The following is a 25,106-nucleotide window of genomic DNA, read 5'->3' as shown; positions in this document are numbered from 1 at the left end:
CCATGAGGCAAAAAGCCAACTCTGAGGTTAACCAATATCATTTACTCTTCTATTATTGTCAAAAGGAAAAAATCAGAAGTGTAAGTGTCACTACTAATTCACAAGTGTTATACCCAATTTGATATCCCCTTTACTTTTTCATAGTCGAATGTCTCTCCATCTATACTTAGCTAAAATTAGATACCTTTACATCATTTTACATCATTTAAAACTCTCCTGATTCTGTCAATAAGTGCATCTACAAAAACATCTGTTCTCTCAGAGAAAATATAGACAATCACCACCATACCCTCTTTTCCTAGAACATGGTCTAGTACATAACTGTACTAGATTTATATTTATTTACTGTCTTATTCTTTCCAGAACAAAAAAAAAAAAGTTCCATTTTCCCCGTATTCTTAATCCCATTCCTTTTGATATCCTGCTCCCTTTTTACTCTGTATCTCTAATTTCTCCCCATCCTGTCTCTCCTGGCTGTTTCCTTATATCCTCTAAACCTATTCAAATCTCTCTTGTACTTAAAAAAAATACATGGGAGTACATACTGCAAACCATTACAAACAACAGTATTTATCTGCAGACACTGCCCTCTCTGTTGGCAAATTTTATTCTTATACTGATATTATACAATTCCTAAAAGAATGATCTAAATCCTGTCTATAATATCTCATCTCCAATTTAATCTCCAGCTATAATCTTTGTCCCTACTATGTCATCTAAACTGTTTTTCCTTAGGTCAAAAGTCTTTTTTTCATGGTTATGAGTATTTTGTTTTGCTTTGTTTTGTTTTGTTTTGTTTTAAATTAAATCCTGGGGCACCTGGGTGGCTCAGTGGGTTAAGCCTCTGCCTTTGGCTCAGGTCATGATCTCAGGGTCCAGGACTTGAGCCCCACATCAGGCTCTCTGCTCAGCAGGGAGCCTGCTCCCCCCCCCTTTCCTTTCTGCCTACTAGTGACTCTTTCTCTCTGTCTGTCAAATAAATAAATAAAATCTTTTAAAAAATTAAATCACTTATTTTAAGATAAATGTAGATTCACAAGCAGTTGCAAAATATAGTGCAAAGAGGTCCCCATACCATTTTCTCCTAAAAATAACATCTTACAAAACTGTAGTACACTATCACAAACAAGATAGTGACATTTAAGCTCCCCATTGATCTCATTTAAATTTCCTCAGTTTTCCCTGTACTCAGTTTTGTGTGTGTCACACTCTTTTTCCTTTGCAAATGTATTGAATACTTTGCAGTCTTGAAATTAATTAATTGTTTGATTTAAATATAGGAAATGTACTTAGTGTGTATTATGAACTGAAGATTGGTCTAAGGTCTTACAAATATTGGCCAATGTCATCTCTATATGAATTCTATGGGATAAGAATATTACTATTAGTCCCATTTTACAGATAAGGAAGGAAACCGAGGCACCGAGAAGTTAAGAAACTATTCCAAGGGGACACACGTAGTATGAGTAGGGAAGCCTGGATTCAAGCCCATGCAGTCTGGTTCCAGAGTCTATGCTTTTATCCCTTCTTCTTCATGACCTCTTGGAACCTAACTGAACTCTGCTTAGTTTGGAAATAAAAGCCATGAGCTCCTTGAAGTCCTTGACTTTGCCATCTGTTGCTTCCCTTTGTACCTCTCTGACTACTCCCTCTGGTACCCCTCCACTTCTCCCAGGCCCATCTCTTAAATGTTGCTGTTCCCCAAGACTGTGTAGTGAGCTCCCTGATTTTTTTCATTCTGTTTTCTTTGAGAGATCTCTATACTTAGGTGCTTAAGGCACATAAATCCATAGATACAAGCTTAGATCTCTTACCTGAGCTCCAGACTCGTTCCTGATTGTTAACTCTCTATCTCCCCCTGGGTGTCCATCAAAAGTTTCAAACTTCAATTTGTCAGAAACAACACTATTCCATCTTTTCCCCATAACTCACTTCCCTCCACATCCCCCCACCAAAGAAAGTCTTTCTCTTTGGCTGAATTCTGATCTTAAAGAATAATACCTCCTTTCATTCAAAATTACTCTCTATAGTAGTCACAAAATGAAGAAATCATAATATAGGTACTGACTGTGCTCTTAGTGATTAATTTGTATTCTGCAATAATATTTGGTTCATATTTTATTCTGAAGTAATGAGCTTGGTTAGTTTCCTTACAGTGCCTGACACAGAGCCATAAGATGGAAAAATACAAAAAATCAAACACTTGTGGAAAGAAGTGACAAATCATTTTCTGATGGTAGAATCAAGGAAATAGTTCTTAAAGAAGGACAACACTATTTGTGAGAATGAAAGTATAATCAGAAACAATAGCTAAAATACAATTATCCCAATTCTCTGGGGAAAGTCTTTTTTTTTTTTTTTTTTCAACTGTGCATTGTAACTACCAGAGGAAACATTCCCGATCTTACTAGGTATGTTAAGCTGTGAAAAAGCAAGAGATATCTAGAATATTTTGAGAGGTTATATAGAGGCCAAACCATTCTAGACTTCTCATACTCCAAAAAAAATAATAAAACAAACAGACAAAGAAAATACACACACACACACACACAAACTTGAGATAAACCTCCCATTATTTAAATCCAAACATTAATCTCTTTCTCTGAGCAGCAGTAAGGTTACAGCTGATGAAAAAGAAAATGAAAACATCTATATGTTACTAAAGAAAACATGTATTGTTTTCACTTCATATGTAGCAAGAACATAAAGCCTATATCTTTATACCTCACTAGAGAGAATAAAAATTGTTATCACAAACTTTTATAACATGAGTTTTAAAGGGGTCGCTTGCTGACTGAAATAATGCCTTTACCATATTTGCAAAATAAATGTCTTGAATATTGACAAGCTCCAAAAATGAAAAGTGTATAGATATAAATGAAGAGTAAAAGTGGTAGATTGTGATTTGATGATTCTTTTCTATGCCCAGAACACTTCTGAGAAGTCAAGATTTTTATATATTAAATGAATAAATATATATGTAATATTTAATATATTAAATATAATAAGAATTGGGCTACTTCAGTTATCAGATCTACATAGAACTACATCTACTAGGGTGTTAAATGTCTACCCCTGTATAAGGACGCTAGCTCCTAACACAGTATCATTGAGGCCTCATTAGCACTTGTATTAGGACAGAGATTCATCCTTAGCAGCTGCATCATGTACAAGTATGCGTTGTAGAAATTATCATCATCATCATCATCATTAATTATTGTCAAATTAAAGATGCAGAAGTACCTCTTACTTAAAAAGTAATAATTCTAAATTATTTTCAGTATAATCCATGGCAATATGGTTTTTCCCCCCACTTTCAGAGATGAGTACAAGAAACCCTAATCCTCAGCTATGCTGAAACTCTTGTTAAGGTGAAATAAATTCACCCATACAAAGAACAGAGTAGCTGATTGGTGGAAAACCTCCACCAAGGCAAGACCATATCTGTTTTTTCTCTTCTGTTTATTCAACTTAAGCAGAGAGCTTTGTCCACCTTAGTAGATGCTAAATAATTATGTATTGAGTAAATATTGTACCAGAGTTAGAAATTCAGAGAGAAAACAGAACAATGTTGATTGTGTGGAATGTGATTTGCCCTTTTGCTGGGCACTTTGTATAAAGGACCACTTGATTCTCTCCAGAGCCCTATAAAACAGGTATATTATCCTCATCACATCAATGGTAAAGACCTCAATCCTTGACATGTCTGATGGGCCTTGAATTAACTAACTTGGTCTGAGACTCTCAGTATGACTTGAACTCATGCCAGGATTTACACATGCCCTTGACCTCTCCCCCAGCTCTTGGCCAACTTCTCATCCTTCTCATCCTCAAGTCTCTGTTTCAAAGTCCCTTAAGTGTGACTTCCTCAAGAAGGTCTTCCCTGTAACCCTTCCTGGAGCACTTACTACTGGAGCACCCATCCTTCCACTGGAGCACTTACTACTACTCTAGCTGAATGATCATCTCTGGAGCTCCTTCTTTCATGTGAGCCTTCTCTAATAGATTCCAAACTCTCCAGAGGGCTTCATCGTCCTGTTGATTGTTTATCCCCAACACTTTCTGCACTCTCTGACATATAATATGCTTTCAAAAATATTTGATGAATAAATGAATGATGGGAAAACTTGGGCTTGCAGAAGTTAAATAACCCACTCGAAGTCCCAAAACTAATGATATGAGTAGAGTTTAAGCCAGGGGCTAAGAAATTCCAGAGGCTACAAATTGCAGAGGCTAACATTTAGAACAAGAAAAAGGAAGATTGATTTAGGATTAAATAAACAAAATGTTTAATAAGGATAAATATAAAATCCTCCATTAAGTTAAAATATAACAAAAACTGAATGGGGTTGTAATGATCACCCCTCTGTTACAGAAATCATCCTCACTGCAGTTAATGCCAGATATTTTACTAAACATTGTATATGGGTTATGTTTTTTTAAACTTCATAATAACTCAGATAAGTATTATCATTATTTCTGTTCTAAAATTAAAAACTTTCCCAATACTATAACCAAGCAAATCCAAGCAATTTGACTTCAGAACCCGTGTGCACTTAAGAACAAATTTATTCAAATTTCAGACTTGGAATTTTGTTGTCATCTTGCTTATTTAATTGTTTCCTTAAGATATACAACCTGCAGATTTTTGAGGACTAAAATTTTGCCCAACTAAAAAGGTTGGGCAACTGCCAAAAAAAGAAAGAATATTGTAATTTTAGGCTGATTTACTCCAACTAAAATATTCATAATGGAGGAGTTAATAGTCTCTGGGCCCCTTTCCCTGAAATCGCTAATGTTTCTATATACCTAGACTGGGTGGCTCAGTTGGTTAAGTCTTTAACTTCTGGTTTCAGTTCAGTTCTTGACCTGAGTCATGAGTTTGACTTACTTAAAAAAAAAAAAAAATTAAATTCTACATACCAAATTTGGGAAAAGGATATCACAGCCACCTTCCAGAAATAGGAAATATCTTTCTGGAAAGAAATCTATTCAGACTTACACCAAGTTTAGGGAAAGAACTCTCAGAGTGTGAGCTAGAAATCAGATTTCCTGCTCTCATGGAGGACACTGCTGCCCCCTTGTGCCTTGATGCTGTAATAAAACGCTCAGAATGTTTGAGGCTGGCTGGCTGATCTGACTCATCATCTGAGCTCCAGAGACCACTTTGAAGCCTTCTGGGCAGCTGACTCAGAGGAACAGGTAGGTCCCAGGTTTTCTTCTGAGCCACTGCGCTGCAGTAGGGAACACACTGTGAGTCAAGGCAGGGCTATTCTCCCAGGTAGTGACCCTTGCTAATTGTCCCCTTTAGGAAGAACCCTGAAGAAAGCTGAAGCGAAGAAGGGTATGACTTCTTAAGTATTTGCAGCAAACAGAATTTAATTAAACAGAATAAGCATTCCCCCTATGTGTAGCCAAGCTCCAGAGATTCAGGGCTGCTCCTGGAAACAGCAGCTTGCTGAGAAGCGAGTACCTGAGAGAGGAACAAAAAATTCCTTTCTCACAATTACGAACAAGAAAGCAAAGCTAATGGAATATATGATAAGATGTATCGGAGGGCTGTGCTATACCTTTCCCATTAAAGCAAATGAAGTGGTTGTCCCGCATTTCTTCACTTGTGACATATGAGTTAACTTACGAAAAGCAGTTAGAGTTTTCATGCCATTTGCCATTGGCATTTATTCTTGTGAATATTTGAAGAATGTCTGTCTTCCTTATAGACTGTAAGCTCCGCATGGGTGGGGCCCATGCTTGCTGACCTGGGGATATTTGTTGAATAACTGATTGATGATTTTTTTTTTTAGTGGGAATTAATAGGTTTAAAAAATATTGGGTAAAAGTTCTCCATGAGTTTATTTTTCTTTTCTATAGTTAGGCTTGCCTTTCACGGGGGCAGCTTAGGAAAACACAAAAGCTTTTTAGCCAAATCCAGGTTCAGATCCCAGTCCTATGGCTAAACATCTCCTTGACCTTGGGGACATTTTTTAAACCTCTCTGAGCTCATTTATTACATACCATGTAAGAAAATATCTACTTCCTTTACTTATTATAAGGACTAAATGAGGACCCCCATCTCCTACACAAGCTGGCTCAGTGTCCAACAGAGCATGGGTGATCATTAAATGCTACTTTTCTTTATCCTGCACCCTCTGCATTCCCTCAAAGCTCAATATATCATAGACCAGATTTTTTTCTAAAATCTAGACTAGACAAGTCAAATCTACTCTATCTACATACATAGACACACCTATAAGCAATCTCTAGGGTATGCTTCCAGTAGAACTTCCACCAAATTTGTCAGCAAACAATAAAGTGAGCTCATTTCCATTGTCCCACTCTGTTGAGAGAGGTAATAAAATGACCACAGGGTCATTGCATATGTTAGGGTGTTTTTGACTCTGAGTAACTGAAAACCAATAAATAAAAATGGCTTACACAATGAGGAAGATGTATGATCTCACATAAGAAGCCTAGAGAAGATAGGCACAATGAAGTTCTCAAAGAGCCAGAATCTAGCCAATGCAGTAGGTCAGGAAAAGGAGACTGAGAATAAGATTGTTGCAAAGCTCCAGAAAAATACATCTTCTTACAATCATATATATATATATATATATATATATATATGTGTGTGTGTGTGTGTGTGTGTGTGTGTGTGTGTGTGCGCTTGCATATCATCATATCAGTGTTTTATTCCTTCCAACTGAAATATTGCATGATTCTTTAAAGTAGAATTTTTTATTCAGTTGTGTTTTTTTTCCAATATTAGTAGGCTGATGTCATGCTAATTTGAAAGCAAATGAATTTATAAAATCTGCATAATGACCTTGATGATATAGAGCAGAAATAAATAAGGACAGGATACTCCTCAGCATATGGAATAACTCTTCATAGCAATCATAGAAAGAATATTCATTTTTCAGTTACTGCTTCTCTTGTGCACTGATGAACACAGACTTGACAGGTTGATTCCTTTCAAATCTAGCTAAACTAGGGTTCCAAGTAGTGAAGTTTACAATGGAAAAGACATTTGAACAGAAACCCTTATGAAAACTGAGGTCCACTCATATTGAGAAGAAGCAGACTATAGTTTGCAGACCTCTGAAAATGGCCCACTTGTGATTCCTGTCTCCTGGTTATTCAACCAAACACTAACGAAGGATTCCCTTAAAGAGATTTTATGGTTGTAATTAAAGTCCCCTATTAGTTGAACTTAAGACACAGAGATCATCCTCATGAGTCTGATCTATTCACATGAGCCCTTTCAAAGATAAAAGAAATCAGAACTCATGAGAAGAAAACCGAGCCAGGCACACAGCTAATAGTCTACCAGGTAAAGGGAATTTTGGTCCTACAACCAAAAGAAATAGAATCCTGCCAACAATCTGAATGAGCTAGGAGGAACACTGCCAGGCCCACAAGAGAACCAGTCAGCTTAACATGTTGAGTGTGAGACCCTGAGTAGAGAACACAGCCTAGCCAAGACAGACCCTTGCCCCACAGACCTGAGATCATAAACTTGAGTTCTCTTAAGTTACTAAGTTTTGGGTAATTTTTTGTGCATCGGTAGAACTAATACACAGGCCTTCTCTTGGGTCAGTGTTGTCTTTTGCCACCCCCTCAGTGGTTTTGGATACCTGCAGAACTTAACTGTGTTGTAACTGACTGAATGAGTTTTGTCCTAATAAACCCTCTCTTTGCATAAAGTTGGGGAAAACTTTTTCTGAAGACTCTTTAAATCAGATAACTATGTGCATTCCAATGAAGGTTTAGGACTTGGGCCTGATCCCAGAAAGGGTTTTCTTGCAAAATTTGGGCAACTTCATTTCTACAAAATCAGCATAAAGGACTCGAGAATATTAAAAGACATCAACATTTGTAGAGTTTTTAGAATAGTGCTAGGATCTTTATATACATAATGTCTCTGAGTTATCATTCCTTCACTGTTAATTCTATTACTTTCTACATTTTATAGACTGAGACTCAGAGGCTGGACATTTCAATAATGATTCCTTTGTTAGTAGAGATAGAACTTGAGGTTTTTTGTTTGTTCGTTTGTGTTTTGGCTATAAATCTTGTGTAATTTCCCTCTTCCTTAGAGTTGCAAAAGAGAGTTTGAAGTGCAGAGAAAAGTTGTGCCTGGGATTGCTTCTTCATCTGGGATGAGGAGGGAACCTCACTGAGCTAGGAATATGCCTATACCCTCACACTCAAACAACGGAACTGAATCTTGATTATCACCCAGCACTTGTGTCTTTTTCAATATTATGGAGAGAAGTGCTTCTCCACATTTTTTCTGAGTATGATATTTAGCCCAAAGTGTGTATTACAGAATACAGAAGTTTCTTAATGCAAATTTTAGAAGCAGCAAAGTATGTCCATCATCTTGGTTGTATCCTGTTTTTAAAATTTTTTCTTTTTTATACATTGTCTATTTTAATTTTCCATTGTTGTTTATATGCGACATCGGTATTTCTTAGAGGTCACTTTACAAGTGAGGAAACTTAGATTGAGAGAAAATAAATGACAGTAGAACAGAAATTTAACTCAGCGATTGCACTACTAGTATTTACATCAAAGATACAAATGTAGTGATCCAAGGGGCACCTGCACCCCAATGTTTATAGCAACAATGTCCACAGTAGCCAAACTATGGAAAGAGCACAGAGATCCATCAGCAGATGAATGGGTAAAGAAGATATGGTCCATATATACAATGGAATACTACTTAACTATCAAAAAAAAAAAAAAGAAATCTTACCATATGCAATGACGTGGATGGAACTAGAGAGTATTTTTTTTTATTTTTTAATAAACATATAATATATTTTTATCCCCAGAGTACATGTCTGTGAATTGCCAGGTTTACACACTTCACAGCACTCACCATAGCACATACCCTCCCCAATATCCATAACCCCACACCCCTCTCCCAACCCCCCCACCCCCAGCAACCCTCAGTTTGTTTTGTGAGATTAAGAGTCACTTATGGTTTGTCTCCCTCCCAATCCCATCTTGTTTCATTTAGTCTTCTGCTACCCCCTTAACGCCCCACATGTTGCATCTCCACTTTCTCATATCAGGGAGATCATATGATAGTTTGTCTTTCTCTGATTGACTATTTCACTAAGCATGATACCCTCTGGAACTAGAAAGTATTAAGTGAAATAAGCCTATCAAAGAAAGAAAATTATGATCTCACGCATATGTGGAACTTAAGAAACAAAATAGAAGATTATAGGGGAAGGGAGGGAAAAATAAAACAAGATGAAATAAGAGAGGGAAACAAACCATAAGAGACTCTTAGTCACAGGAAACAAACTGAGGAGGGGATTGGGAGGGGCTTGCGGGAATGGGGTAACTGGGTTACGGACATAACGAAGGGCGCATGTTGTAATGAGCCCCGGGTGTTATATAAGACTGATGAATCACTGAACTCTACCTCTGAAACTAATAATACACCACTATATGCTAATTAATTGAACTTAAAGAAAAAAGAACAGAAAGTTAAAACTGGTTCTAGTTCTCAGTGATCAGCTTTTATTCTCTGAAAACTGAAGGACTAATCCTTTTATTTTCAATGAGCTTTTTACAGCACCATTGTTGAATACAGTAAAGATCAGAAAATCCTTGTTGAAATAAGAAATGTTTTTCCTGGACCCTGGTGGTTTCCTCTTAATTTTTATGAACACATTTATGATAAAAAGTGGTGAAGGTAGGGAGTGGAACCAAGTTTTTGACCTCAAAAATTCTTCGTAACCATTTAATGGTCTCTAGTGGTAGAGATATATATAAGAGAAAGTGGGGACTTTGACTAATACAACACAGGGCATCTGGGGCTCCTAGGTGGCTCAGTCAGTTGAGTGTCAGATTCTTGGTTTCTACTCAGGTCATGATCTCAGGCTCTTGATCTCAGTGTCCTGAGATTGAGCCCTGCTTCAAGCTCCACACTCAGTGGAAGTCTGCTGGAGATTCTCTCTCTCTTTCCCTCTCTGTCTCTGCCCCTCCCCTCCAAGTAAATAAATCTTTAAAACACACATACACACACACACACACACACACACACACACAGCATCAGCTAGATAGAGAAGAAAAGGCAAATTACAGGGGGGTAAAAATGTTTGGGAGTATGTGACGTTCCAAAAATTTGCATAAAGTTTTTCAAGGATACCTCCAGAGCAAATTTATTTTCTAATATCTTAAAAGCTAAGAGCAGGTTAAGGAGCACCTGGCTGGCTCAAATGGTAGAGCATGTGACTCTTGATCTCAGGGTTGTGAGTTTAAGCCCCGTGTTGGGTGCAGAGATTACTTTAAAAAAAGAAAAAAAAAAAAAAAAAAGATAAACATTTTTTAATGCTCTCTGTTCTAAACACTGTTGGGCTTTTGGGCTTTATAAAAATCGGTCCCTGCCTACAGAGTATTTACCAAGTCTAAGAGGAACAGAGAAGTCCACATACAGAATCTTGATCAGGCTCTTGATATTATCAATATAAGCCATGGCAAAGCATCATTGGAACTTTCAAAAATTCTCCCATAATTGTGAAATGCCAGGCCATGTTTGAATTGTCGTGCTATTAAGAGAGTGACTTTTCTGAGCAACCCTGTTCCAAACACAGGAAGGGAGGGTGGAATTTAATTTAGAAGAATCTCTGATTTCCCAGTTGGATTAGTTATTAAGCAGGGTGGAATAATATATAAAGCCAGTCATGCTTTCCAACTGCAGGTCTCCGAGAATGAAACGCTCCATCCTTCATTTTTATTGTATCGGTGAGTTCATTCTGTCTTGTGAAAGTCATCCCTACTGGAAGTGGTGGATTGTTTTAATGATTTAATCAACTAATTAATGGGAAATCTGAAAGAAGAACTCAAAGGATAAAAAAGTTGTTTTGGCCATGAAATTATAACTCAGCTTGATATGCTCTTATCCTGAAAATTAAGAAAACAAAAGCCAATATTTCCCAAATGTTGTGATATATCCATAGCATGTAATACAACCAGACAAAAATACTTTTGTTAAAGAATACTCTGTAAGGAGACTTCTTATCTGATTTTAGGGCACTGCAGACACCAGAGTCTTAACTATAATAATTGGATGGGGTCCATGTGGTATACATGAGGGTTGCTGGAGGGAATGGAGATGCAGGGATGGGGTAATTGGGTAAAGGACCTTAAGAATGGCATGTGATGTAATGAGCCCTGCATATTATGTAAGACCAATGAATCACTGAACTCTACCTCTGAAACTAATAATACACTATATGTTAATTAATTGAATTTAAATTTTAAAAAAAGAACAGAAATTTAAAACTGCTTCTAGTTCCTAGTGATCAGCTTTTATGCTCTGAAAACTGTAGGGCTAATCCTCTTACTTACATATTTATGATAAACAGCCCTGAAGTCTACCACACATGAAATCCTGTTCTCTTTGCCTAGTCCGTTTCAGCTGTTCCCTTTTGGTGTAGCTCAGGAGTTAATGCCCCGCATTCTTCTAAGTGTCCAGTATGCTTGCTGATCTCTGCTTGTAAACTTGCACACAGCCCCCTGTAAGTATGGTCACTAACAATTGTACTGCTTAAGAAGGTAACTTCTTCTAAGAAGTGCCAACTTACCTGCCACTTTCTTCTTGCCAGAAGAATGAATGGATGCACACCTTATTTGGGTAGCGATATGAGCTCTCCTCTTTCTTTTCTCTGATCTGAGTGTCTGATGTCCAGCCTTTGTGTTCTCTTTGGTAGGTCCATCAAAATCTGCTGGTTCTACTTCTCAAAGACGTGTCAGTCTGCTTCTTTTGTCAGGGAGAAAAACTAAAAGAACAGATACTGGACAAAACATGGATGGCATGACATTTCTGTTGGTAGAATCCCAAGATTTTCCACATAAGCACCACCAAGTATACTCTCCTTAGCAAAAGGAGTGTCAGAGGGGATGAAATACATGGATGCTTAAAAAATGTGACTTCATAGATATCATAAAAGGGTTACTGCAGAACTATTTCTTTTACAAGGCCTTTTAGTTTTAGTTTTTTTTTTTTTCTCATGACATTCTTGTGCCATACTTCTTCCTTTCGGATTCCTAAAGAGGTATCTCTAAATGTTTGATAATAATCCTGAATCTGAGCAGATGACATACACCAGGGCAGGATGATTTATGGGAAGAGGAGATTTCAGCCAGTGGAGTGGACAAATATCCCTGAGAAAATACACCTGATTTGCATATCACTGCAACTATTTCTAGAGTATTCTGATAATTTTCAAGGAAATTCTGAAAGGCTTTCTTGTGAGATAAACATGTAAGGATTCATGATTCACCTCAGAAAATAATTTCTCTAGCAGTTTTCTATATATGCATGAATTTCTTTCTGAGGTACTTTCCTAGAAGTCTTCATGGACTGCTGTAATTCTTTTTTTTTTTTTTTGAGAGAAAGAGAAAGAGAGGGCGTGTAAGCTTGGGGAGGGAGGGGCAGAGTGAGAGAATCTCAAGCAAATGCCCTGTGGAACATGACCCTGAGATCAAGACTTGAGACAAAACCAAGTCAGACACTTAACCACATGAGGCACCCAAGCACCCTGGAGTGCTGTATTTCTGATGTACTCACGTATATATTACTAGGGAAAGCTTTCCTTTGAATTAATGGATAAAATTTTGCTGGGTTTCTACTAACATTTATTTCCAATCTGGTGGCCATTATTCTTCTCAGTTGTCATTTACAATTGCAGTATTCCCCTGCCCTTGAGAGTAAACTCTGATGATAGAGAGTTCATTCAATTTATAGTGTTAAAGGAGGAAGCATAACTAATATCTGTCTTATGGGCTCATTATATCATAGCAGACCTGCACTGTAGTAGGTTCAACTGCTTTGATGAACACCATTTAACTCTGGTATTGCTGCAACAATGTCATAGCAACACTGTATAATGGAGTTCTGCTTACCAAATTTGAGATTATTACTACCGTACCAACAGCTTTCATTAATGAACAAATAGGATATGCAAGGGGGGGTGGTTAGGATAATCGCATAACATGCATTATCTTATTGATTCTTCTAACAGCCCTCTGACGTCAATAGTTATCCCCATGCTAGAGGGGAGAACAATGAGACTCAGATTAAACCATTTGTCTGAAGCTATACAGATTTGAAGTGGCAGACCAAAGGTTCAATCCAAATTCTACTTAAGTCCAGAACCCAGAATCAGAAGCATTTCACTAGATTATTCTAAAAACCGCCAGGCAGAGCATGCCAGCTCTTGTTTGGACATGAAGGGGTTTCTGAAGTCCGTGCATCAGCTTAGACCTCGGGAAACCCGGACACAAGGTAAGGCTCAGCAGCCCACTGTGGGGTTAAGGGGCACTTCCTGTAACCTTAGCCTCACTCTCTCCACCTTTAAAATGAAACAATTGAACTGGGTTTTCTATGAAGTTGCTTAAACATTCAAGTTTCCTGATTCTGATCAAGAGATGACTCTTGGCCACTTTCTAATGGTCAGTCTCTCTCTGCCCGCTTCCTCATCTGAAAAATGGAGGTAAAGCTAGCATCTATCCATTCACAGGAAATAATCCATGTAAGCCATCTAATACAGTGCTTAGAACATAGAAAGTGCAAAAAAAAAAAAAGTGCTCATGTATTTGCTTATCATCACGGTACTTCTCATGATCACCATCTTCGTTATCCTCGTGTTAATTGTCATAAAAAACCCACTTCATTAGTGTTGATATTAGCAGTAGGAAAATATTCACTGTATATTTACAATGGATTTGGCACTCAGATGCATCATGACCCTATGTAAGAGAGCTGAAAATGATCACTAAGAAATGCATCTATAAGGCCCCACAGGACAAGTGTCTTCATCACACGACAAATGTATGGCAGTTATGTGCTAAGAAAATCTCATTATACATTTATTGCATCCTGATCATATCAAGGTGAAGGGTTTAAGATGTAATAAAGGAAGCTCGCTGGTCAGAGCAGATTAATGTGGTAGACAGCAGAGTGCCAGGAAACTCCAACTCCTTGACATTTGATGAAGTAGTTAATTTAACCTGTCCTAAAAACTGCAACTTTTTCCAAACCTCTTTAGTGTCAAGCTATTCATAATTAGAGTAAATGGTATGTGGTGAAGAGGCAGACGTGTGCAAGTTTTTGCTGGATGAAAGACAATAATTTCTCCAAAAAAAAAATTTAACAATTTCCACAAATCTCACAAAATACAATTTCATTATATATGTGCGCAGGCGTGTGTATTTTTGTCATCAATGTCCCCAGTTTTGATTGAATGGCTTCCTTTTACATGTGGGTGTCTTCAACACAACCACAATAGATGGCTCTGGGAGGAAATAAACACTGTGTGTCCTCCCAAAGGAAGTATTTTTATGAATGGTGCACCAGAAGACCGCTTCTTCAGTCCTAATATAAAAAAGAAAAATGATAATAATACAGAAGGCAAGACAACATTGCAATTAAAGGTCAGGGAAATATGAGTTTGATTCCATGGAACTTTAAACTTTAAATTCCATAAGAGCAAAACTGGAATTTTTAAAACTCAGTCCAGTTTTTCACTCACTCAGTGCCTAGAACAGTGCCTGATGCATGGAAGGTACTAAATAAGTATTTGTTGAAAGAACAAGCAGATGGATAGCTCTGTGAAAAACTGTGATTCCAATGAGTTACTTAGTTTTAAATCCTCAACCTTCACTTTCCTTCTCTAAAGAATCACCACCTTTCAGGGTTAGTGAAAATGTTAAACACTGTATGTAAGCAGGACTTGAATAGAGGCTCAGTAAATGTCTGTGGTTGTGGTAGTGTGGTCCAGCAGATTTCCCTCAAAACATCCGGTCTGCATGAAAAACACATGCATCAATTTATCCCTTGGAGGAATCTGTGCAAATGCCTTGATGCCCTCTGTTCATCTTCAAATTGATGATTAGGCTCATGAGGGAAGCAAATTATTGGTGTATGTTCCTGGGATCTGGTGCATGTCAAATCCCCATGTGATTCTGGCCAGCACATATAGATGTGAAGCTTTCTCAAAAACATGTGGCAGGGGTACAGACCAGTCCTGCCTTTCTGGAGTGCAGTGTGACCGTGTTTGTAAAGAACCTCACGACCGCTTAAACCTTCTGGTCTAGGGATTCTCCTTCTGGGTTAGTCATCAAGAAAGAACCTTAGGTGCAATCAGCTGTTTGTGCTAGACTTTTAATTACGCCTTTATTTGTATGTAGTCCCCAATGCTGAAATGTCCTTAGTATCCAACAATATGATAAATTCAATGTGCACATAATTAGGCTGCCATTAAAAATAATGACATGAGGGCGCCTGGGTGGCTCAGTGGGTTAAGCCGCTGCCTTCGGCTTAATGTGATTAGCTAGATTAGCTAGATACATGCCCTTTTTTTCCTTTTATGGTTATAGCTGGTTATTGTTCATTCATTTATATCTTAGGACTCTCTAGAAAAACTGAACTAAGAGATGTACCTATAAACAGGAAGAGATTTATTTTAAGTAATTGGCTTACATAATTTTAAAGGCTTAGCCAGTTCAAAATCTGATGGGGGAGGCAGACAAGCTGGACACTCAGGAAAAAGTTATAGTTGGAGTCCAAAGACCATCTGCCATAGAACCAAGAAAAGCCAGTATTGTGGATCAGGTAAGAAGGTACAGGCTTCTGTACAGGATTCCTTTTTGCTCAGGGGAGATTAGTCTTTCATCTATTTAGATCTTCAACTGATTAGATGAGGCCCACCCAAATTATGGAGGACAATCAACTTTACTCAAATGTTGTTGATTTAAATGTCAGTCTCATCGAAAATTCCCTCATGGAAACATCCAGAATAATGTTTGACCAAGTTCTTGGGCATTGTGGCCCAGACAAATTTAAACATAAAATAACACAAACATAAAATTAACTGTAAACAGTTTTAAAAATAAAATTAACTGCTTTTCTTCTCATTTGTTTTTGATTGCCTTTTCTTTGATCCAATCATCTTAGGCCTTTGGGGTCATTATTTTTACAAGGGTCATCTAATCCCAAATCTTGTGGTGATCTGGAAAGTCTCAAGCCCACATTCCAGCTCCCCCACTGGCTAGAACATGACCACAGAACCTTCAGTTCTGCCTCAGTGAATGTGGAAACCTAAGTCATAGGTCTATTATAATGATCAAATGGGAAAAATATACATTGACAAGCTCTGTAAACACAAGTTCACATTGAAGGCATTATTTTAAATTGTGTTCATATATCAAAGGTCCTACCTTTCAAACCAATGAGTGAGAAAATAGAAAACTTCTCATGTAAGGCACATTTTAGTTGTGAGTAACAGGCCCATTGGAATAAAGAAATATCAAGTTAATAAACCAAGTTTATTCATGAGGGGGCAATGATTTTGAGGATTAGGAGAAGCTTTAACACCACAACAGATGATTATTTTAAGATCCCAGGAACAGTGTCAAATTTAAAGTACACAGAATATCTGTATCTCAGGGCAGGGAATTTAACACACCCTTGATGCTCCAGACATCATGGGAGCACCATGACAGCTGAGACAAATAAAGTGGGGCTGTTTGTTCCTGAGGAGCCACTCAAAAAGACTGGACAGAGCTTACCACCGCCCCATAGTCAATGTACAATTAACATCTCATATGTGACTTAATGTTAGATTGTTATGTAATTATCAGTGTCTATTGCTTCACGAGTCTCTACACCTCAGACTCCTGACCAGAACATTCTTTAACTCTAGAGAGTGGAGGAAATTTTGCTCCCATCTTTGTCTATGAGTCTCTTAGTCTTCATTTTCAGTACCAAGACAGACCTCTTCTAACATTTAAGATTTCAGTTCCTTTTGTAGAAAATGCCTGATCCACTCTGGTACAGGTAGCCTTGCCCTCTGTCCCACCAGGTCAGTGGTCCAACATTAGTGGAGTTCCGAAGGTTAGTATCCATCAGTCTGAAAAGTAACTCCACCCATGGAACAAAAATAGAAATTCTTTATGTTCAGGACTCTTTCTTTTCAGACCCTCTCTCCAGAAGTTAAAAAGATCTTGCAGTCCCATCTCACTGAAGGTCACCTGTCACAAACTATTATGCACTTCTGAACACACTGTGAACAGAAATTAGGAACTATTCCTCCTTGGACTACTCCCACATGGAGCATACCATTTTCTCACTGAACTAAAGGTACTGTGGGTCCAGCAAATCACCAGAGAAACATGGCACCAAGATTCAGCAAAGAGCACATCATAATCATCCTGTGATACCATTCCTGTATGAAAAACAATGTAATTTCCTCTTACTTTGTTGATAATAAACATTTGTATCCTTAAAAGCAATGGTGTGTTTTTTCATGTGTCAGCACGGCTTTAATATTGATAATATGTGAAGATGTTTACATCTGTAATTTTTTTTTCATTCTGTGGGACCTGGAACAAAGAAGAGTTTATTGTGTGCTTTTATTCCCTTTGAAAAATGGATGGATATTTCACTTTCCCCGGTGCAGCTTTGCGCAGTAGACAGTTTCGTTTCAAAATGTGCAAAAAAAAATCAGTTTTATGAACACTTTGCTCATATTGCTTCTCTACCACTTTCTTTAGGAATGTCCCAGTGGTGTTGTTAATGAAGAAACCTTCAAAGAGATTTACTCACAGTTCTTTCCACAGGGAGGTAAGTGAAAATGTGGACTTGTTAACATACTCTCCATTAGAATTATGCTTGCAATCTTGAATTGGGCTTTATCTTTTATGGCATGAGCCTACATTTTTAATTGCTATGTAAAAGAATTAATACACAGCATGCGAGTGTGTATAATTTTCAATGTATCATAAAAATGAGCACCTTACAAATGATCAGATAGCCAGGATTTTTCCTTCAGCTGAATGCAAGAAACTATATTACTGTGTATCCCATACTATGGCTCTCAAACACACAGCACATTTGGGTGGCAATGGCTCAGTCCAGGATATGCTACAAAGCTCTTCAGCATGTACTGTAGGTATTATTAGATTCTTCCCACTCTCAAATTAGGACAAATATAATTGTCCTCAATTTTCAGATGCGAAATTTGGGCTTTAGAGAAGTTAAATGGTTTGCTCAGGGTCACACATCCATTAATGGGTGGATAATGGCTTAGAACCTAGATCTTTGTAGAGCCTTACCTAGTGTTCTTTCTGCTCTTTCTCTTTTAGGACCTCTTGTTATCCCCTCCCCCCCACATCTGAGAAAGTTAATACCACTCTGAATATTAATTTAATTGGAAAGGAAACAAAGAAGGCGTAATGATAACACATACCTGTTGGAGATGAGTGAAGAGATCATTTGATTTGCCCCTAGGCCTTATAAGTTCTCTTTCATTCAACAGGAAGCCCAGCTCAAACAGAATCTACTGTGTATCCAGCTGTGTGTTAGGTGCTGATAATGAAAGGGGAAGAAGATGTGGTACCGGCCCAAAAGAACATTCCATTTAGTGCCGCAGATGGGCAATGTCCAAATAAGGCATTAAGTGCGAAGATAGGGGTTTAAATCACAGCATGTATGAGAGCACTATGCAGGCACAACAGGGCGAACATAAAAAGGAAGCCACCCAGACTAACCAACCTGAGCTGTGGTAGCAGCCATTCCTGAGGCATCCAGTATGTCCCTGGCCCTGGCATGCACTACCCCTCACCTCCCAACTATCTTAGCTGTGACTCTCCTTTTTTAATAAATACCGAAATCAAGATGCAGAGACGCTCACTATTTCCTTATCATCCTCTTTGACTGTTTCCTGTGTAAAGGAGCCCCCATCCTCTCACACCAAAGTAACCGCAATCGTTTCTAAGCTAGTCTCTGCTTCCAACCCTTCCCCACTCCTGCAGCACGTTTTTTCTCTCAATAGGAGCCAGAGTAATCCTGTTCAGTGAAAGCCAGCTCCTGTCACTGCTCTACTCAGAACCTTCCTTTCCATCAGAGTCTGAACCACACCTGCTAGTGACCTGTAAGCTGTGATCCCTGTTCCCTCTCTGTCTTGTCCTCTCCCCGCTCCTACCTCGCCCCTTTGGCTCTCTATGTTCCGGCCACACCCGCTTCCTTCTAATTCCGCAGGCACAGCTGTTGGGCTACTGTTAGGACTTTTGAACCTGTTATTCCCTCTGTCTGGGATTCTTCTCTCCCAAATAACCATCTCAGTATCCAACCACCTTCATTCCTATTCAGATGCCACTATCTCAGCAAGGCTTTCCTGGCCACCCTATCTTAAACCACAACCCGTGGGACTCCCCATGCCAACTTTACGTTTCTCTTTAGCACTCAAGAGCACCTACTAATACATGTTTTACCTCTTCTGTTGTTGCTTATTGTCTCTTTCCTCACTAAAATGTCTTCTCCCAGGGATGGAAGGGTTTTGTGCATTGTTCATTGCTGTGAGCACAGGTGGTAGAAAAGTCACTGACCAGTCATCAGACTTGATCGTACCGTGTAAATGAGTGAAATCAGGAAGGAATGAATGGCATAGCTTCACATGTTGGCTGGGACAGTACAATGGAATCATCTCTACAAAAGGCATTTTGAAATTATACAACACTTAAATATTAGTTTCAGACAAAAATTAACTTCTCTTTTGGTTTTTGATCCATTTGGTTTTAGATATTTCAGTGGGTTGAAGACAATTCTGTGTGTGAATTGTCAAAATAGACATTTTCATTTGCTATGACTGTTAAAAGGAATTAAATTAAAAAGAATTCTTTTGCAAGAATTAAATTCTTAAAAAAAAAGAATTAAATTCTTGTAAAAGAATTAAATTAGAATTCTGAGAAAACACAAGGTGACCCCTTATTACATGAATTTGGATATATCATGGGTGACAATTCCCACCCACCCCATCTCATTACTAACAGTTCACAGACAGCTCTTGGTCATAGGGCCTGATGCCCAGATGTAATAGGTCCATTGTCTGCCTTAAGAAAGAATTTGGAATATCATTTGATTAACTTGTCTATTTCTAAATTATTGAAAAAACTTGGCATTTCTGAAGAAAAATCATGTTTACATTATAGCTAAGTATCTGTCAGCATATTGATAAACAATAATATCAAAGCATCTAGCACAAATGGAAGTCTTTAAGTTATTTTTTTATTATCTCAAGTGAAAGTTATTGCATGCTAGAAATGGGATACAGCTCCACATTAAAAATTTATCTTTATTTGAAAAATAACATTTTGGCATTACAGAATATCTACTTAAGCACAATCTTTTGCAAATGATTCTTGTTGCAAAATCTAACGGGATTCGAGAGGAAAAAATCACTTTTGCTTTCTTAAAAATTCTTTGATTATTCATGTTAATTGAATGGATAAATCTAAAAGTACCAGGCACTACTGAAAGAAATGATATATTTTAAAGAAAAATGACTAGCAATTTAAAAAATTAATATTGCACATGCAAATTGTATCTTGCACATGCAAATTGTATCTTGCAGTGCAGCTGGAAAGGGGAATAGGTCCTATGGAAGGACAGAATCTCCGATGAGAGGCAAATTCATGTCATGGTCATCCTCGCGCTTTTATGGAACCATTTATTTAAGTCTGAAAGCAACAGGTTTCTCATTAAGAGCACGAACAATGATGGGTCCATAAATCATCACATCTCCCCATTTCCTGTAGGAAAAGACTTTGTCTTCTCTACAGAACCTCCTGCAATTTGTAACGTGTCAGGCTCTTCATTTTCTCTACTGCTTCATCAGATGGTTTACCAAGCACAACCTGTTTGGTGTTCTGGATGTCAGCACAAGAGGTGTGACCAGAAGCATCTGGTTTGTGAGGGTTAAGTATGCCTGCTGGAAAACCAGCCTAGAGGAAATGAATGGTTGGTTGGTGCCCTTCCTGGTATCATTATGGCAGTACTTTTTTAACTCCACGTACAGTGGAAGCTTTAAAGTGTACACTCTTAGTTCACTGACCATTTTAAAAGCTTATGAAAATTGCAGTTTCCTGGGCTCCTCTTGCTCATGTTGTAGGGATTCTGTACCTACTTTGCCTGTATGAGGCACCTGCTACCTATGGAAGGAACAGATGAATTAGCTCCATTCAGAAGACTAAGTCAACAAACGCCTATGGAACCATTACTGTGTGCAAGGCACTGGAGGCACTTGGACAGGGTCAAGGGCATGAAGATTTTTTTAGTAACACCAGACATAGAATATCCTTCTTGTCCTAGGACAGATTTTCTGAGGATTTTCAGGGTGATTTATAGAGGACTTATCAAACAGAAACTATTATTCGTGTATGTGAACCTCCCTTACCAGAGCAACAGTGTTTTGAATTATATATTCAAATGCATTAAACTAATTCTGTACCTTGGGCTTGAATTCAAGTGGAGTAGTGATTTGTGGTAGGAAGAAAAAAATCAGCCAGATTGATTTCAATCCACAGACCTGGATCATGATAATCAAGTACATTCTGAAATTTATGAATATAGATAGATTTTTCAATCAAGGGTTGGTATTATTGATGTGGGTTGGAATTAAATGGGTTAAAGTCATTGGACTAAGTTGGGTCCTGGGTTTGTGGATAGATTGTCACCATCAAATGGTGACTCAAATGGTACATTTCTGTGGGTCTCAGGTTGTTCTTCTGTAAATTGTGGAACAATACTTTTACAACATTTATAAAATGTGGAATAAAGGAGTCCTCAGTATTCCTTCCACTCTACACATGCTTTTTTTTTTCTAGGAGCTGGTGTTGGAATGTCTTGATTTCATTAACAACTCTATCATTAACCAACTAGGTAATCTTAGCTAAGTCACTGAAGGTACCTGCAAAATTTTCCACCTTTGTTAAATGTAGATAAATAACTCAATGGTATCCAAGATTCCTTCTTGTCCTAAGCATCTATAAATGTTGTTCCCCAACTAAAAAAGTTCTACATTTAATTTTCTACTTCACATGTAAGATTCTAAGAAACTGAGGCAATCTCAGGATATCAAACTCAGGAACTGTATTTGCTAAGTTAAAGAAACATGGTCAAAGGAGACTTTCGGGTCATGTGGAGAGAAGAGAGATCGTTTTATCTTTTGAGCTCCCAACTATAATGAAATCTAGAATCCAGGATGCCTGTTATTCATTGTCATAGTAAATGTGTATTGAGTATCTAAGAAAAATAACCATCAGATGAAACCTGACCATAGATGCTTTTGTGGACACTTCGCCTTTACTTCATGTATCTATCTCTGTGCCTAGTCAGAGACTTCCAGTGCCTCAGCTCCTTCCTATTACCCAGTCAAAGCTCAGAACCTCACTCTCTTTCTTCAGAAACTTTCACAGTCTCCAGAAGCCTGTCATAAAAAATATGAACTCCAGCAGAAGCCACAATAACACTTCATGACATGATTCTACCAGTCTTTAGAATTGACATCAAATTAGAACTCCAATCTAGACACACCTCGACACACAATAGAGATTTCACAAAAAAACAGGAACCTTTTTAGGTAGAAATGTATTATATCTGTAAAAAAAATTACTCACATTTCTTTAAGGTGGTTGTCTGTGAAACAATAATTATAATAGATAATATTTATTGAACATTTAATATATGCTTAGGACATATATTAGACAATATTAGACATTTAATATATGTCTAAGCACTTTGCATATTAATATCTCATTTAATCTTTTCGGGATGGCCCTATGAAGTACATACTGGTGTTATCATTTTGTAGATGAGGAAACTGAGTCCCAGAGAGGTTAAACAACTTTCCCAAAGCCATGCAGTTGATGTTTGGTAGAGCTAAAATTCAAACCCAGGCAGTTCAACTTCACTACACTAATGACAACTGCTGTCTGCACACTATAACTGGGCTGGAAAACTGGTTTAACTTCCAGGGGACTTGCCAAGATATGTTTATAGGAACAAGGAATCCTCTACACTACATCAGGGCAAACCTTGAGAGTATCTGTCCCATGTGTCAAGCTTTAAAGCGAGAGTGACCCCATTTATGAAGAAAACTAATTACTGTATGTTCATGTTAGCTTACTTTCTTTTAATTTTAAAAAAATTGCCAACATTGTTTGTTCTGAGCCATTATTCATGTTGAATCCTGCTTGCAAAGGTAAAGGCCTGTACCCTGATTGTCTAAATAGGATACCAAGAGACCTACTTAATGGAAGCTCATTATAAAATATGCAAAATCTCTTTTTTTCTCCCTCGGAATGTAAGTTTAACATAACGCCTGTCAACTCCTATCACCATAGGGCACTAAATAGTTCAAGAAGTCTGTGTAACAGCACCGTTGAGAGCAAAACAACTTTGTGAATAGAAACAGGCTGCCAATTCTTGACAACTCTGTAATGGTACTTCCAGGAACAGTACAAAATCGATTATAACCAAATCCCTAGTAATAACCTATATTCAAAAGTATTTATTTCTGCAACTCATCGATACTGTGTGGACATTCACTCAAGATACAATTACAGGACATATTATTTAGACCCAACTGTGGTCCCTGGTTAGTTCACAGACAACAGTGTTAATATCTCCTATGTTTAAAAACAAGCGGTTTCATACAGCGTATTTAAAGGTGAGAGGTAAAAGACAATGCCTCCGTCATTTTGAGAAACTGAGTGTGCAGTCTACCTTATAAAATATATGGTCTCCAATAGCATTTACCACTGGGGTAGAGCATTCAGGAAAAACCATCCACAAGTGGGCCTTGGGTGCTTGAGAGCTGGGAGGGAAGTTTCTATGACCTCTGACCTCCCTTATTTGGGAAGGGCAATCCTCCCCTCCTGCTACTGTGACTTAGTTTCTTGACAGCCTTTAAAAAAGCAATTTATAAAGTAAAAGGTGAATAAGAAGTTTTGTTCAATCCCAATAAAAAATAAAGGTTAAAAGTTATAAAATAGAAAAGATGAAATTTTAAACAGAAGATAAAAGGCTGGAGCCAATGAGCTAAAAGGTTACTTTTTTTTTTTTCTAATATAAAAAAGGTTAAGGTATAAGGCTAAAACCATGAGATGAAACATCTAAAATAATCAAGTAAATTTGATTAAGGGTCAAGAACAGAAGCACTGAAAAATGAAAACTGCACTGAGAGAAGAAAACAGCAAGAAAAAAATATACTTTTGGGGCATCTGGGTGGCTCAGTGGGTTGAACCTCTACCTTGGGCTCAGGTCATGATCCCAGGGTCCTGGGATCGAGGCCCCCATCAGGCTCTCTGCTCAGCAGGGAGCCGCTTCCCCCTCTCTCTCTGTCTGCCTCTCTGCCTGCTTGTAATCTCTCTCTTTCTCTGTCAAATAAATAAAATAAAATCTTTAAAGAAAAGAAAAAATATACTTCTAACATGAAAAAGCAGAAAGCTCAGAGATGAAGAGAGGCCACAGAGAAAAGGAGAAGAAGAAAAACGGGAAAACCCATCAAAAGCAAGCTCAGTGGAAGCATTGGATCTCAGATATACTCCAGAGTTCTCAGGCAGCATTGTGAGGTGCTAGGGACAGAGAGCCCTGTCCCAAAATGCCCACGGTTACCTGAACCGTGAATCCCACCCAAGGCCCAGGGGCCCTCAGGACCCCACACTCTTACCATGGCCACAGAAACTTCTCAAGTCACTCCTGTCCTCAGTTCATCAGGCCACTTCACTGGCTGTGGGCTAGCCTGGTTTTCCAGTCAGAAGGACTCCATTTCATCCTGCTCTACTCCTAATTGACTCTGTTACTCTAGGCAAGTTTCCTAAGCTCTCTGAGTCCCTAGCTTTATCTGAGTTGTAAAAATGACAATTCATAATCACAAAACTAAAAACGCCAATTCATGTGTGTCTCACTATTAGTATTGTTTTTAATTAATTTATTTATTGGAGAGAGCAAGAGAGCAGGGGAGGGGCAGGGAGAGAGGGAGACTGAGAGAACCTCAAGCAGACTCCCCGATGAGTTCCAAGCACACCTGGGTGCTTGACCCTGAGACCACCACGAGAGCCGAAATCAAGAGTCAGATGCTCAAACGACTGAGCCACCGGGCACCCCGCTCCCTTAGTATTTTTATTACTTTACTTGTAGAGACAGCCCCTGCCAAGCACCAAACAATTTCCACATGCGTCTCACTTATTCCTCACACCCACCTATGGTACCATTACTCATCTCAGCACCAGAAACACCACCC

At 38.2% G+C, this 25,106-nt stretch overlaps 1 protein-coding gene across 4 annotated transcripts in view; it reads left to right on the top strand.

Moving 5' to 3' along the window:
• The window catches only part of KCNIP4 (potassium voltage-gated channel interacting protein 4), a 1,128,645-nt gene that overhangs the window by 1,078,539 nt on the left and 25,000 nt on the right, over positions 1 to 25,106 (top strand). For all 4 annotated transcript variants that reach the window (XM_004762695.3, XM_004762691.3, XM_004762693.3 and 1 more), the window contains one exon: positions 17,578 to 17,647. In XM_004762695.3, coding sequence (XP_004762752.1) covers positions 17,578 to 17,647 — 70 coding nt within the window. The remainder of the gene's footprint in view (positions 1 to 17,577; positions 17,648 to 25,106) is intronic.

The sequence above is a fragment of the Mustela putorius genome, unplaced genomic scaffold, assembly GCF_011764305.1.
Source record: "Mustela putorius furo isolate JIRA1106 unplaced genomic scaffold, ASM1176430v1.1 tig00000083_pilon_pilon_pilon, whole genome shotgun sequence".
Lineage (NCBI taxonomy): Eukaryota > Metazoa > Chordata > Mammalia > Carnivora > Mustelidae > Mustela > Mustela putorius.
This window is presented reverse-complemented; position numbering and strand designations above follow the sequence as displayed.